The 15,936-nt window shown below is 34.3% G+C and overlaps 1 protein-coding gene across 10 annotated transcripts in view; it reads left to right on the plus strand.

The window, feature by feature from the left end:
- The window catches only part of LOC105840120, a 62,781-nt gene that overhangs the window by 30,294 nt on the left and 16,551 nt on the right, over positions 1–15,936 (plus strand). For all 10 annotated transcript variants that reach the window (XM_036292604.1, XM_036292603.1, XM_036292606.1 and 7 more), the window contains 3 exons: positions 2,841–3,221; positions 9,945–10,139; positions 11,093–13,803. In XM_036292604.1, coding sequence (XP_036148497.1) covers positions 2,841–3,221; positions 9,945–10,139; positions 11,093–13,803 — 3,287 coding nt within the window. The remainder of the gene's footprint in view (positions 1–2,840; positions 3,222–9,944; positions 10,140–11,092; positions 13,804–15,936) is intronic.

The following is a 15,936-nucleotide window of genomic DNA, read 5'->3' on the forward strand; positions in this document are numbered from 1 at the left end:
ATTCGACTCAATCCCAAAATCCATCCCTCATCAAAATCGGCACAAGCTTCCTGGTATTCGAGTGTTAACTCTCATAAGACCTTCAGAAACAAAAATGCATCTGGGGATTGAAGAGGAACGTTACCTAAATTTGCTGATCACTCTCATGTAGGACTACCAATCCCCAAAAACCATTCCTAATTGACAAAGGCACCAAATTCCAGTTATACGAGTAGTGACTCTTCTGAGATTTTTTTAATGCAAAAATGCACTCAGAAATTCTTCAGGAAGGTTATTTGAGTTTGCTGATTATTCTTAGTTTAGACTTCCAGCTTCTAAAAACCATCCGTAATCGATAGAGGAACCTGGTTTCAGTTATATTACATATATATAGGTTATAAGTAAACCAGACGTATGCTCAACGTGAAACTTTTTTTAAAATAATGTCTCATTATAACTTTTTTTAAAATAATGTCTTATCATAAGCTCTCATCATTTAACATAAAAATCGATTCCAAAAGCGAGGGCCGAAAAACGGGCAAAAAATCCATTTACATTGCGGACCCTCTTTTATACTTTTTACTTTTAAATTTTATTTTTTGACTCTGCAATTTTACACGCTGAGCTAAATTTACAATCGACATTTACATCGCTAAAACATGTATTCATCGGTAGTATCACAATACTTGATGTTGAAGTTTCTGCAAATCAAGCCTACAAACCTAGAATAACCATCGATGTAAAACGAATAATCACTAACCATGGTCTGCCATACTACGTTTCAGACTTTTAAGACCGAAATTTTTCAAACGCACTTTTAAATTTGTTCCATCTATTGAGAATGATTTGAAGACAAGTTAAAACACGTCCGGATACAAGAAGTGTTTAATTTATATAAGTTATTGTTTTAATTTGGCGATTACTCAAGAACTTTTGTTACACAATAATAAACAGAGTTGGGAAAGTTAGTTTTTTAAAGTAACTCGTTACCGTTACCGTTACTCTTGATAAAAAGTAACTCGTTATCGTTACTCGTTACTGGCCGTAAAAAGTAACGCGTTACCGTTACTTTAAAAATAACGAAAAATCGTTACTTTTGGTTACTTTTTTCTTAATGATAAGACAGATTTATAAAATAAGATACTAAGACGTACAGAACATAAAATGGGAAGATATTTATCTTTAAATACTTTTATATATTTTCAATACATATCTATATTACATATTACATTTTTTATATACTTTGTACACTTTAAACGTTTATTTCATATACCTATTATCCAGATAACACAAAGAATCTAAAATAATTCTTTTAGTAATTTTTTTTATGTCACCAATTATGAATTCTTTAGATGCAAAAAGAAATCTTTTTCTAAGATGAATTCTTTTTTTAGATACAAAAAATTCTTTTTCTTTCCTGTTCTCTCCTTGCTTTCTATCAGACGGCAAATATTTCCACGTTTATGTATCGGCTATATATTTAAAAGTAACGATAAAAGTAATTGCGTTTCGTTACTCATTACAAAAGAAAATATAACGTCGTTACTTTTTCGTTACTGCAAAAGAAAAGTAACGGCGTTACCAAATCGTTACAGAAAAAAAATAACGGTAACGGTAACGACGTTACAAGTAACGCGTTACTATTACCGTTATTTCCCAACCCTGATAATAAATACATAATAAAGCGCACCATCAATCGCGCTTGATTCATAAATCCTATTTTTAATATTTTTGTTTTTAAATCTTATAAGTTACGTTTTTTATTTGTTTTTAAGAAATTTGTAAAGAGTAAATATTTTTATAATTACTTTTATAATAGTTTTTGTAGTATTTTTTCTTTATATATTATATATTGTTGAAGATTTCCTATTTATTAAATAAAAATATTACTAGAAAATTAACGTAAAAAAATAAGAAGAATTAGATTTATTACAGTAGTTTGATTTTCTGCATGATTCATTAGTGACCATAACTCTGGAGACTTCAATAAATTAAATTTAAAAATTTAAATGACATTTTAATCAGACTTATTGTATTGTCGGAGCTAAAATATTTTATTTTGTTTAATAAATAAATACAGCGCACTTATCCTTGAAAATTTTGATTTGTACTCTATTTTTACTCTATTTTTTATTTCCAAGCTTTAGAAAAATTAAGTTATTAAGATATTCTTGTTTTAATGACAGCTACAAGTGTTCTGATAAAAATTTTTAATTAAATGTTAGAATTTTTAATTTTAGTTTACTGGTGGAAGATTCGAAATTATGGTAATCAATGAATCATATAAGGGTTAAAAATATTGTTAATAAATTATTTATTTTTTCTTTCAAAAAATAGGAAACAAATTTTCAAACGATAATAAATAAAGAACAAAAAGTAATTAACTCTTACTTGGTACACTTCAGTAGAATTTCATAATCGGTACACTGAAGTGAAATCCCAACGACAAAAATGTTTGCCGCAAAGAAGATATTGATGTTAGTGACTTTACAGATTACCTTTCAAACATCTTATTTTGTGACGAATAGTTGTTTTAATTAAAATTTGATTTTGAGTATGTGAAAAAATTTCATGATTTTCGTGAATTTTCGATAGTTAATTGAACGTTGAATTCGGTGGGGTTTGACAGACCCCACAATATCGGATAAGGGTTAAATTAAGTTATTTTAAAAATAATTCATTACACCTTTTTCTTAAAGAAATCCCTAAAGACCTAAAAAATCATCGTGACAAAATAGAAACCCTGTGAAAATTTAAGATTTTAGAAAAAGAGATCTCTTTTTTTATATACTTATATACTCGCTATTTTCTCTATTATTTTTTCTTCCAGGCTGATGCGCTTCTACCTTTTCTTTTTCTAGGAGAACGCGGAAACCCATCGGGATAGGATACGCGCGACTGAGGGTCGTGTGTCGTGCAACTCGTCATTGGCGACGGAGGGTATCAGGGTGGAAGGCATCACATGGTGTGTACAGCAGAGAGAACAGCAGTCGCCACCACTGCGCAGGCTGGATTCGGTCTCCGCTGACGCCGCAGCAGCGTCGTTTAGTCCCGTCGATGCTGCCGCCGCCACGCAAAGATGCGTCGCTGCGGAGGGCGCCGTCGCCGTCGATGCCGCAGCGTCGAGGCTATCGCGTATTTACCTGAACCCTCCTCTCGTCGCTGAAATCAACAAGGAAGATGTCATGGAGCCAGAATCCAAGGAGGAAAACGAATGTCGTTCATCGACGCCAAGTCCCGAGGTAGCATTTTTGTCTATTATCGTAACACACTTTTTTGTGCATGACATTTGAATATGGATAAGATATCTTGAGTTTATTAATATTTATTCGTAAGTAGTTTTAAATAGTTTTATTTGCTGGTGTAGAGTAGACATAAGAGATTCTTTAAGAATCTAAGACAACGTCAGAAATTGGAATGTAAAATGTTAAAAAATTTTAGATATCATAAGACGTTTTAAAAGTATCTTTAAGATGTTATATACCCCGAGTTTAAATATGCAGTGTATTATGTCTGGATGAAACTTGCCGCAGCGCAATCTCACATTAGTGTTTGTTGTGGCTCAATTTAAATTATAGTTAGAATGGTTTATGTGATATATTATTTGTTATATTGATATTAAAATCCTTAATTGCAATACGTTATTAATGTACTTCGAGACGAAGTATTGTTCTTTTTAAATTTATAAAATTTTTTTTCTAGGTTTTTGCTAATACATTTATTTCGAAATTAAATAAAATTAGAATATTAATTACAAAATTAAGACAAACAATTAAGATTAAAATTCCAAATATGAAGTATCTTCAGAATTATTTGGAGCATAGCAAAAATTAATGATAGCATTACAAGCGTTCAAATGATAGCGTTACAAGCGCAAAGGTTAATCTTTTAATCTAATTTTAATCTAATTTTCCTTTGCACATGCATATGTTATTCCACTTTCGAATATAATTTCAATGTTATAGAAATTAAAATTATATCATATAATTCTTTTTGAGAGATTATGTGTAGTTTTTATTCTATTTTTCATAAAAGTTTTTGTGGGGAATAAAAGTTGAAAACCACTGCCACACAAATTGTATTCGTAGTGCATGAGTATATACACATCTCCACTACCATCCCGTATGGTATTGATTTTACAGGGAGCACTCGACTTTCGTTTCTGTCTCGCACTGTCATTCACCGCCATTCTCTTTCTCTCTCTATCTCTTTCTCCCCTCCCTTTCTCATTCTTTCTGTTTTCCCTCTCTATGCATATATATACACATTACTCATCTCAAGTTTCACAGTGATCGCATCGTCCTTTCTCTTTCGCTGGGTTTAGCCCTTTAAATCATTCTCCACAATGTGTTATATCGCTTTTCTATTTATCTGCACTTGCGTACATGTTAAAAAATTTCCAAGCTATAATACAGCATGTTACATTCTGTATACATTATCCGCCACAGGAAAAATTGTCGCTTTGTAGATAAAAAATTATTTGAATTGTTTTAACAAAGCCAAGATGTCAATAAACAAAATTTAAAATTATTTTACGTTTAAAATTAAGGCTATTATTCCGAACCACAGCTCTACCTCCAAATGGGCAGAATTTTTTGTAATGGCTTCTTATGCTTAGAAAGTAGTGTAAATAACAATTTTAAGTCGGGAAAATACAAGAAAAAAAATTTATAAACAAAAAAGATTTAAAAATGCACCATTGTTTTCTGATTAATGTGGAATAAAATTCGTCCTTACACACACACACACGCACGCACGCACGCACGCACGCACGCACGCACGCACGCACGCACGCACGCACGCACGCACGCACGCACGCACGCACGCACGCACGCACGCACGCACGCACGCACGCACGCACGCACGCACGCACGCACGCACGCACGCACGCACGCACGCACGCACGCACGCACGCACGCACGCACGCACGCACGCACGCACGCACGCACGCACGCACGCACGCACGCACGCACGCACGCACGCACGCACGCACGCACGCACGCACGCACGCGCACGCACGCACGGGGTGCAAGGGTGACCTTCGGCCCCCCTCTTGCACCTACTCCGTTGGTAGGGGTGCCCTAGGTAGAAGTGCGCAAAAGTACGGTGCGTACTTTGTTGAGAATAACTATGTCAGGTAAGTAATTTATCATCAAGGGGGTCTCCCTTTGCATCTTCTTCCCCCCCCCCGTGTGTGTGTACGTGTGTACTCCTGGGAGGACGAATTTTACTCCACATTAATCAGAAAATAATGGTACATTAAAAAATTTTTTTTGTTTATAAATTTTTTTTTGTACTTCCCCCAACTTAAAATTGTTATTTACATTACTCTCTTAAGTATAAGAAGTTATTACAAAAATTTTTAGTTCATTTGGAGATGGAGCAGTGTTTCGGAATAATTACTCTTGTTTGTTTATAAGTTTTTTTGTACTTTCCCTAATTAAAAATTGTTATTTATATTAATATAAATATTACTTTTTAACCATAAGAAGCCATTACAAAAATTTTAGCCCATTTGGACGTGGAGCCGTGGTTTGGAATAATTACCAAAATTAACAATACTTTTCGGTATCATATAATGTACATGCTTCAGTAAGTATAGAAGGAATAGAGACAAAATTATGTAAATAACACTATAGATCATAATTAATATATTTACTTGATCATAGCTTTATGCTGATATATTTACGTATGTGATTTTATATACCCCTCAAAGTTCATCAAACTGTAAATTACATTGAATATAATTTTCGGTCTTTAAAACACAGCAAAATAAAGATCAGATTAGTAATACCACAACATTAAATTGATCAATTTAATAATAATGATGCTAACAAGCATCTGTTTTCCCTCAAATACTGTAAATAATTCTGTTGCAAAAGAAATAACAGCCACTGATCGAATTTAGGATTGCGATTGACGTGAACAATTTAGAAGTTACTTACACCACTTGTTTTATTAATAAAAGGTTAACATTATTAATCTTCAATGCAATTTTTATTCTTGTTGGAATAAAATAATCCACTTGACATATAATATTTCTAAAATATTTTATTTGAAATATTACACTTTTACAGCAATATCAGAAATATTTTACGACCATTTCTACAATATTTCTGCAATGTATCAATGTCCACAATTATTTGAAATGCAACCTTGCTGAAAGATTTCAGTAATATCTCAATAATATTTCTGAAATGCCCATCTATGTAAAATATTGCAGAAACATTTTAGAAAATATTTCGGGTACATGTCCCATCCAGCATATGCATTCACATTACAAAAATCTCCCACCGCAATGGTGTTACTACACATACCGCGACCACCTAAATCATAGTTACATCTATTTATTGCATTGTTTAACTTCTACAATCAGAAAAATGGTCGCCCATTCAATTATCAACCGCCACATTGGTTGATCTCGAAGATCGTAACTTCGAGATCGATGCGAACTTCGTGATGATCCATGAAGACTTGATGTTTATGAATATTTGCTATAGATCAGTTCAATAGATGTTGTCAGAAAGATAAAACATATATAGTTAAATAATATCTTCATAAATAAATATAAATTTATTGTTTTTTACTTATTTTTACATATGCGAAATAACATGTGGAATAACTTGTAAAAATATCTGTTTTTGCTTTGTTATTGTGATAAAACTAGTTAAAATTGTCACATGTTGAGAACACAAAAAATTAAGTTTAAAGACGTGAGCACAGACTTTTGCATAACGTATAATGCATAACGCATAAGATAATCATTCAATCAGAATCGCCTATTTCCTTCCCCCAGGATAGAAGTAAAGGCCTCTGATTAATTTCATTTTCTTATGTGTCATATACTATGTGTTATATACTATGCATTATGCAAAAGTCTGTGCTCTAGTCTTAAATTCGAAAAACGCGTTCTAGTTATTTTTGAAACAGGTCACTACATTATATCTTTATTATATATTAAAGACTACATTATATTATAAATCTACATTATATATTAAAGACACATTTGTTTTGACAAAAATATAGAACATCTTATAAAATATCATTAAAAAATATTATTTAATAACAAAAATATTAAATATAATAAAGTTTTCGTATGGTAGCTATTTTATTGTAATTCAATTTTTCATTACCTATACAATCCTCAGAAATTTTTCGAAAATATTGGAAATACGATATTGTGTTTAATATTTTATGGAAATATTATTTGTGCAATGTAAATATAATATTACTTTATGTCTTAAGATTAGGAATATTTTTGAAATATTATATTTGTCACATTTCTTTTGTGATATTACTGAAACGTTCAAATATGAAAGCAAACTTTTTTATGTTTCTAAAAGATTTCAGAAATATTGTATTTGCAATGTTATAAAAATATGAAGCAAGCACTACATTTGTGAAATGTTTTGGATGCAAAGTTACAATTAAAATGTGAATGAAATATTTCTGTACCATTTCCGAACATTACAATATTTCAGCACTGTCGTATGGGAATAAAATGCATAAATAGTATGCTCAAATTAATGCGATAGTTCTCGAAAAATGAGTTAACTCTTATAATCGACTATACTGGCAAATGTTTATTTATTAATTAAATTTATTTATATCAATATTATGTTGCAACTTTTAATTTAGGTACTAACAATCAATTAATAACACAGGCATAAAAAAGTGGTTGGTTCGGCGGACCAGACTAGTCTGTCCTTGTGTATTTTGACCCGCTGAATCCGAATCCAAGCTCAGAATTGTTGAATTGGCTTGTTTTTTTTTTAAGTGAATCAAGTGATGGTGATTGTAGGTTTGTTTTTTATTTCTGCACTGCTGCACTAGTGCAATAAGTTAAAATAAGACAAATATATATTTTTTCTTTCTAACTTATTGCACTAGTGCAGCAGTACAGAAATAAAAAACAAACCTTATGTTCTGTATAATATTTCAAAAAAACCAAGAAAAATAACACAAGAGAAGGTGAACAATCTCGTTCGAGATTTGGGTTTGCCCAAGGTTGGAGCAGAGTTTCTGGCGTTTTAGTTGAAACACAATGCTAGAGAGGCAAAAAATGTGAAAACCTATTATCGTGACAGAGAAAGAGAATATTGGCAATATTTCTCTGCAGATGAAGAACATTTATTAGTCTATTGTCACGATGTTATCGGATTAATGAACAAACTAAAACCTGGTTGTTACAAGTCTGATGAATGGAGCTTATTCATCGATTCTGTTAAGAGAAGCTTGAAAAGTGTTGCTGCACAATAATGTATATGCAAATAATGTATATGCTTCCATTCCTGTAGTACACTCGGTAGTGATAAAAGAAGAGTACACAAATCTGAAAACAGTTCTTGAAAAAATTAAATACACAGAACATAGATGGCAAATTTGTGGGAATCTGAAAATTGTCACCATATTATTGGGTCAACAATCAAGTTACACAAAAAATCCGTGCTTTCTATGTGAATAGAATAGTAGAAATCGAACGAACTATTACATAAGAAAAGAATGGCCAAGAACGTCTTTGCAATTTGGGTCTAAAAACATAAATAAACCGTTAATTGAGCCTTCAAAAGTTTTTCCACTTCTTCATATCAAATTAGGACTCATGAAACAATAGGTGAAAGCTCTGAATAAAAAAGATGAATGCAGTATTTACAAGAAAAATTTCCCAACATCCCTGATGCGAAATTGCAGGAAGAAATTTTCGATGGACCTTAAATATGTAAAATGTTGAGAGACGACAATTTTGCCACCAAAATGAATGAAGACGAAAGAGCAGTATGGCTGAGTTTCAAAGGTGTTACAGAAAATTTTCTAGGAAACCGTAAAAGTCAAGATTGCAGAGAAAGGGTAGCGGAAATGGTGGAGAACTATAAAAAACTAGATTACTTAATGAATTTTAAGTTGCATTTTTTGGATTCTCGTATCGACTACTTCCCAGAAAATCTAGTTTTCTTTCGATTATAGTGAAGAACAGGGAGAGATTTCATCAGGACGTCAAGGAGATGGAACATCGATATCAACCAAGTGGGATGTGAACATGATGGCTGATTTCTGCTGGACGCAAACGAGATGTCTCTGTGAAAGGGAAGAAACGTAAGAGAAAGCCATTGCACAGAACCTTCGAGAATAAAAGAGTTAGATATAATGAAAAAATGGAGTGAATTTTCTATGCTATTCATTCACAGAAGCTCAGACTTGTCATACATATTGAATTTTCCTTGAATAATGTGATTACGCAAGCTTGCACACTCTGGATTATACATTTGTGACCCAAACTGCTTTTACAAAGTGTTTTTTCGAGGTTAGGAAAAAATGAATCAATTCAGCAATTCTGACCTTGGATTCAGCGGGTCAAAATACGTAAGGATAGATTAGTCTGGTCCGTCGGACCAACTTTAAAAAACAATTTTTTAAGGTTAGAAAAAATGAGCTAACTTTGCAATTTTGATGGCGAATTTGATTGGGTGCATCAGTGCGCACTAGTGCGCCCTCGTTTAATGTTTCGTATTCTGTTGCCTTGTATTTAGAATGGGAAAAACTAAACTGCACTAAACGAGGGCGCACTGGTACAATCCAACCGAATTCGCCATGACTTTGGATTCGGTTCAGCGGGTCAAAATACATAAGGATTGATTAGTCTCGTCCGCCGGACTAACCACTTTTTTTGTGTGCCTGTATAAAATTCAAATCTTATTAACAATATAAGTATTATATTTTTTAGATGTTTACATTATTTTGTCCATTTCCTACATTTTGAGAAAAATCAGCATACAATATAAAATATAAATATTAGCATACAATGTAAAATTATATTATTTATCGAATGTATAAAATACATAAAAATCAGCTTTCTGAAAATATAGAAACTAACGCGGAGAAAAAAATCGCATCGATAAAATTACAAAAAATCTATTTTCCCGCGTGACACGATATTAGAAATAGAAAAAAAATCTTTCTCATTATAGTTCTACTTGAAAAGAAATAAACGTTACAAAGAGGATGGCAGCAGCGAAGAGGAAGCTAAGCCGGATAGCACTTCTCTGTCTAACTACAGGTTACCATTTTCGTATCGCGGAACGTGGCCCATAAGAAGAGACGTATGGGCTAATCAGCAGATTGGTTTTCCGGCCCAGCAGAGCACATCACTCGCTGCACACAATGTAAGTTGAACGATTATATAACAATTTATAACGGCATATTTATATACTATATCTCATACTCATACGGAGTGTTGCGAAACCATTGCTTATCTTGTTGATGATTAAAATAATACGATACATAGTTTTGTAAAAACGATCATTCTTAAGTTAATCAGTCAATGCAGAAATAACGCAGAACTTCAAAAGGGATATTTAAAACAGTCTAAAACATAATGTATGAGAAATGGAAGCACTCTTTAATATATTCATCCAGCATGTAACATTGCAGTCATATTATAAATTATGATAGAGAGAAGAAAAGGTTATAAACCATCATTATTTTATTTAAATAACTCCGTAAAGATGTTTATGTGACATAATTCTTGTGTCGGTGTAAATTTGTTCTAATAATCACGTTATAAGCAGAAGTTCGGATATATGTAACAAACATAATTAACAATTTACTGAAGAGAAAAAAAATTGCGGTTATGGAACTGTAGAGAGATAGGAACATTATCAACGAATATTTTCAAAATTACTTTTATTTCTAAATAAAAAATTAAGGCTCTTTGTTGGATCTTGCATATCAGTATCATGTACAAAGTATCGGTATCTTGTGCATAACATCACAAATATATGAAAATATATGTTAAAAAAGATCTTTAGTTTTTGCGACTTTATGCATTGCAGAAGTATTACAAAAGTATTATTAATACGATATTGCAATACTATTCAAATCGTAATAATATTAAACTAAAAAATTAAAATATCGCAGAAATTTATGGATACAATGATAGATTTTTATTAATATTTAATATTATACTAATATTTATATAATATTATTGATATATTGCTATGTAATACACAATAATTTGTAATATTATTATAATGTTACATACTGTATGAAATTTGTGTAAAATCTGGAAAAAAATGAAAACATTTCTCAAAAATATCTTCTATGTTCGTATGTGTAGGATGTGGCTAGCGTGATAAGTTTTTCATCATCGTCGAATTCTGCGGGTCTCGAAAGCAGCACCGCAGAGCTACAGGGTCATCGACGACTAGGTGCTAAGATGGACGTCGTATATAATTTATTGGATATGCTCGAAAAGAATGGCAGGGATGATATGAGCACGACTCTGTTATCTATGAGCACCTCAGTAGACAGCTGTTTAGTGATGAGACAATCTGGTTGCCTGCCACTATTAGTACAACTGATCCATGCGCCCGGACAGAATCCCAACACTCGAGACAGAGCTATGCAGGCGTTACATAATGTAGTGTATGCCAAGAGCGATGAGAGGGCCGGTCGCCGAGAGGCGCGAGTGCTTCGATTTCTCGAGCAGCTGCGCGATTATTGTGCGAATTTGAGAATGTCTCTGGAACGTGATCAGTCCACGGATGACCTTGAAAAAGGTCACCCTGCGGCGACTATAGCCGCACTTATGAAGTTGTCCTTCGATGAGGCCCATCGTCACGCGATGTGCCAGCTAGGCGGCCTTCACGCGGTCGCTGAGCTCATTGAAATGGATCATTTGGTCCACGGTAGCGAAAGCGATGATCAGAACTGCATCACGTTGCGACGATATGCGGGGATGGCGTTGACTAACTTAACCTTTGGCGATGGCAACAATAAAGCACTGCTTTGCTCCTTCAAGAAATTTATGAAAGCATTAGTCTCGCAACTAAGAAGTCCTAGCGACGACCTTCGACAAGTAACGGCCAGCGTCCTAAGAAATCTATCTTGGCGTGCTGACAATAACAGTAAACAGACTCTGAGAGAAGTGGGTGCAGTGTCAGGCCTAATGAAAGCTGCCATGGAAGGCCGTAAAGAATCTACTCTCAAATCCATTTTATCCGCTCTATGGAATTTATCGGCCCATTGCAGTACAAATAAAGTAGATATCTGCGCTGTTGATGGCGCGCTAGCGTTTCTCGTGGATATGCTCAGCTACAAAGCGCCATCCAAGACGCTCGCGATAGTTGAGAATGCCGGCGGTATTCTGAGAAACGTATCAAGCCACGTAGCAGTGCGAGAAGATTATCGAGCTATTGTGAGAGAAAGAGGCTGTTTACAAGTTCTCCTACAGCAATTAAGATCGCCCAGTCTGACAGTGGTCAGCAACGCCTGCGGAGCGCTATGGAACTTGTCTGCGCGTTGTCCTCAAGATCAACGGCTTCTTTGGGATTTGGGGGCCGTGCCGATGTTACGCAGTCTCGTTCACTCTAAACACAAGATGATCTCGATGGGTTCTAGTGCGGCTCTGAAGAATCTGCTGAGTGCCAGGCCCGGGTGCAACAATCTCGTTCACTTGGACTCTACTGCTCGTGGACTGGGACTATCAACCCTACCAAGTCTAGTTACCCGCAGACAGCGAGCTTTGGAGCAGGAGATCGACCAGAATCTGGCCGAAACGTGCGATAACATCGAACCGAGCACCTCACCGACCAACAAAGATGATAAATTCACATTCAAGCTCAATCATAGCTTTCTCGGCATCAATGCTCATAGTTTGCACTCCTATCAGTTACACAATCAGTCCAGCACATCTATGAAGTCCAATGAAGTTATTAGGAGCGAAAGCAGAGACTCAATGCATTCCGTGACGAGCACGCATTCCGACACCATGTTCGAACAGGTGAATCGTCACGTTCTGAACGGGTCATCCACCGACTCGCAAATGAAGCAACAATCATCATCGCTGCATTCCACCGTCGAATTCGATAATAACGGCAGTGATGATGTTCACGCAAGAACCACCTCTTCCGAGAAGAAATACGCTTTGCGTTACGAGAATGTAATACCGGACCAACTGAAATCATCTGACATTTTTGATCCGGCGTTAAATGAACTGAGATGTACAAATTCTACTATATCATGGGCCGCAATACCTAATGAAGAATCTTCTCAGACCTCGCTGCACTCCTCCATCGAAAACAACGCATCTGTGATTAATCGAAGCGTGTCGTCTTCATCTAAAACTGGAAGTCAATCCAGCATCTCCGAGGAAGTCGGAGCGACTGTTCAAGGTAAAGCGGATTATCGGCAAGCAATCGACAGTTCAAAGCCGGCCTCCTATTTGTCCGATGTTCCTTCTAGGAAAGAGAATGCGAAGAAAGTCCTATTGCCTCAACATGACGTGTTAAACACCATTCAGAAAGCGATGTCGCCCGCAACGATTGTTCATAGTCCGGATAATAGTTTATTCGGTGATTACGCTGAAACAGATTTAGATCAACCAACCGACTATAGTTTGCGTTACGGCGAGCAAAATATTGACGATGAAAAACAACATTCCAACTTTTTCTTGGGCAACGATCAGGAACTCCTGCATGAAGATACGGTCAGGACTTACTATACGGAAGGAACGCCACGTGAAAGGTCCTTGAATTCGTCCAGGGCTACTTCCGCCTCTGATCTGCAGGATGATAATCGTATAAGTTCATTAAAGAAATTACCGGAACGATATAAAGCGAAATACGTGGAGAATCATGATGAATGCACAGCATTGTCCTTGACAGACATATTGAAACCAAGCGATTTCGAAACGGAACTGAATTTACGAGACATGACACATCTTACGGTCGATAAAAGTGCGACTCGTTCATTACCCTATCTCGGAGAAGATTTAAGACAGCAACTTAAAGGCAATCGAGAAAACACAGCCGTGCAAAGCTATTCAGGGTATTTATTATTCTTAATATGTTATATGTCTATGGAAGCTATAAATGTTTTTGAGTAATGATTATGACAATTCAGTAATGCTTTGGATTAAATTCAGAATTAGATAGTAACAAGTTAAAAGTTAAATAATGTTAGAAAATTGACAACTTTTAACTTAACTTACAAGAAAGTGGCAAAAACTGCGAAATGCCAAATAAAATTAGTTGCATATACAAAAAGAGCCATTAAGTATACTAGAAGTATGAAGGGATTAACATGAATGGGTCTTAGTTTCTGAAAAAAAATGCAATTCAAATTTAGTATCATAACACTTTACCATTAACTAAAATTAAAAGAATCTTGTACCAGTAAATAAGAAAATATGATTGAGAAAACTAGGTATATGTGTTATATCTTCTCGTTCACAACAAACGTTTGAATCCCCACAGTAACAACTTTTTTACGTAACTACTTTACAATGTAATTATTTTTGTTATTCTTTCAAACAAAAATACTGTGTAATATACACTGGCGCAAAAAAAACGAGACAAAAATTTTGACCGATTTTTAGACAATCTTCAAAGTGATGCAACTTTGCGAAAAATTATCCAAATTACATGTACTTTTTTTTAAATTAAAGGGCAAAGACTCTACTTTGAGAATCCCTAGGCAAAAGTTTTATTTGTTAAGTGCGAACCTTTTGTATCGCATGAAAACCAAACATGTTTTTTTTAATTGAAAAAGTAAAAGTTTGTTATTATTTTTTACAAGTTTTTCGTTAAAATCTGGCTAATATTAATCCAGATTCTTAAAGTTCATTCTTTTCTAAGCAATTTAAAAAAAAATACATGTCGATATGATGTTTTTTGTTGATTGCACACGAGTTTGAAATTTGCACTGCATTTAGGGCATTTTAGTGAATAAATACGGTATTTTTTGAATATCATGAATTTTGAGTATCAATATGATATTGCACATTGATTTTATTCGTGTTTAACTTAATCATACCGCCGTCATCAAAGTGACCCGATATGCACCACGTGGAGAATGATGGTCGGATTTTGTACATCATGTGGTTCTGAAATTCATCAATGGAAATTTGTACTTACTGATCTGAATATAACAGATAGCTGACGCACCAATTTCACTGAAGTCAACAGAAAATCACATTCCTCTATACTCATAAACTTACTGGCGCTGACTTAGGGGGGGGGGAGAGCACTTTTGGCCCCCCCAATAATTTTCATCTTTTTGAAAAAGTTCTTTTTTTTTGAGAAACCGCGCGCACAGCTTAAGCTCGTATCAGACTACCAACTAAAAATAAGGAAAATAAGCTTCCCTTCTCGAATATTTGAAATAAATTTTCTCAATTTTGTGCAATGTAAATAAAAATATATGTAAGTATATAAGATGTTAAAGCTCGCATACTTATATATGAAGCATACTTATATTTGAAGCTATTTTAGAACCTGCGGCATCATTCTTGCGGGCTGTTTGTAAAATGCTAGGGAACTTTCCAATTTTCGCTAAGAAATGATATAATATGTAATATGTGAAAGTGTTTTTAACTTTTATCTCTCTAGCCTAAAAAAAAAGGTCGTTAGAAATTTTCCTCTTGCCCCCCCCCCCAAAAGTTTTCCAAGTCGGCGCCACTGCATAAACGCATACATACACGTAAACATACATATACACATACTTATACATAAAAAATAAAAGTTCAAATTTTATTTCAAAAATCAGCCTTTTCAGGGCCACATGATGTACAAAATCCGACCGTCATTCTCTACGTGGTGCACATCGGGTCACTTTGATGACGGCGCTATGATTGAGTTAAACACGAATAAAATCAATGTGCAATATCATATTGATACTCAAAATTCATGATATTCGAAAATTCCGTATTTATTTGCTAAAATGCAGTGCAAATTTCAAACACGTGTGCAATCAACAAAAAACATCGTATCAACATGTTTTTTTTTAAATTGTTTAGAAAAGAATAAACTTTAAACATCTGAAGTAATATTAACAAGATTTTAACGAGAAACTTGTGAAAAATGATAAACTTTTACTTTTTTCAATTAAAAAAAACATGTTTGGTTTTTATGCGATACAAAAGATTCGCACTTAACAAATAAAACTTTTGTCTAGGGATTC

This window comes from Monomorium pharaonis, chromosome 10 (assembly GCF_013373865.1).
Source record: "Monomorium pharaonis isolate MP-MQ-018 chromosome 10, ASM1337386v2, whole genome shotgun sequence".
Classification (NCBI taxonomy): Eukaryota; Metazoa; Arthropoda; class Insecta; order Hymenoptera; family Formicidae; genus Monomorium; species Monomorium pharaonis.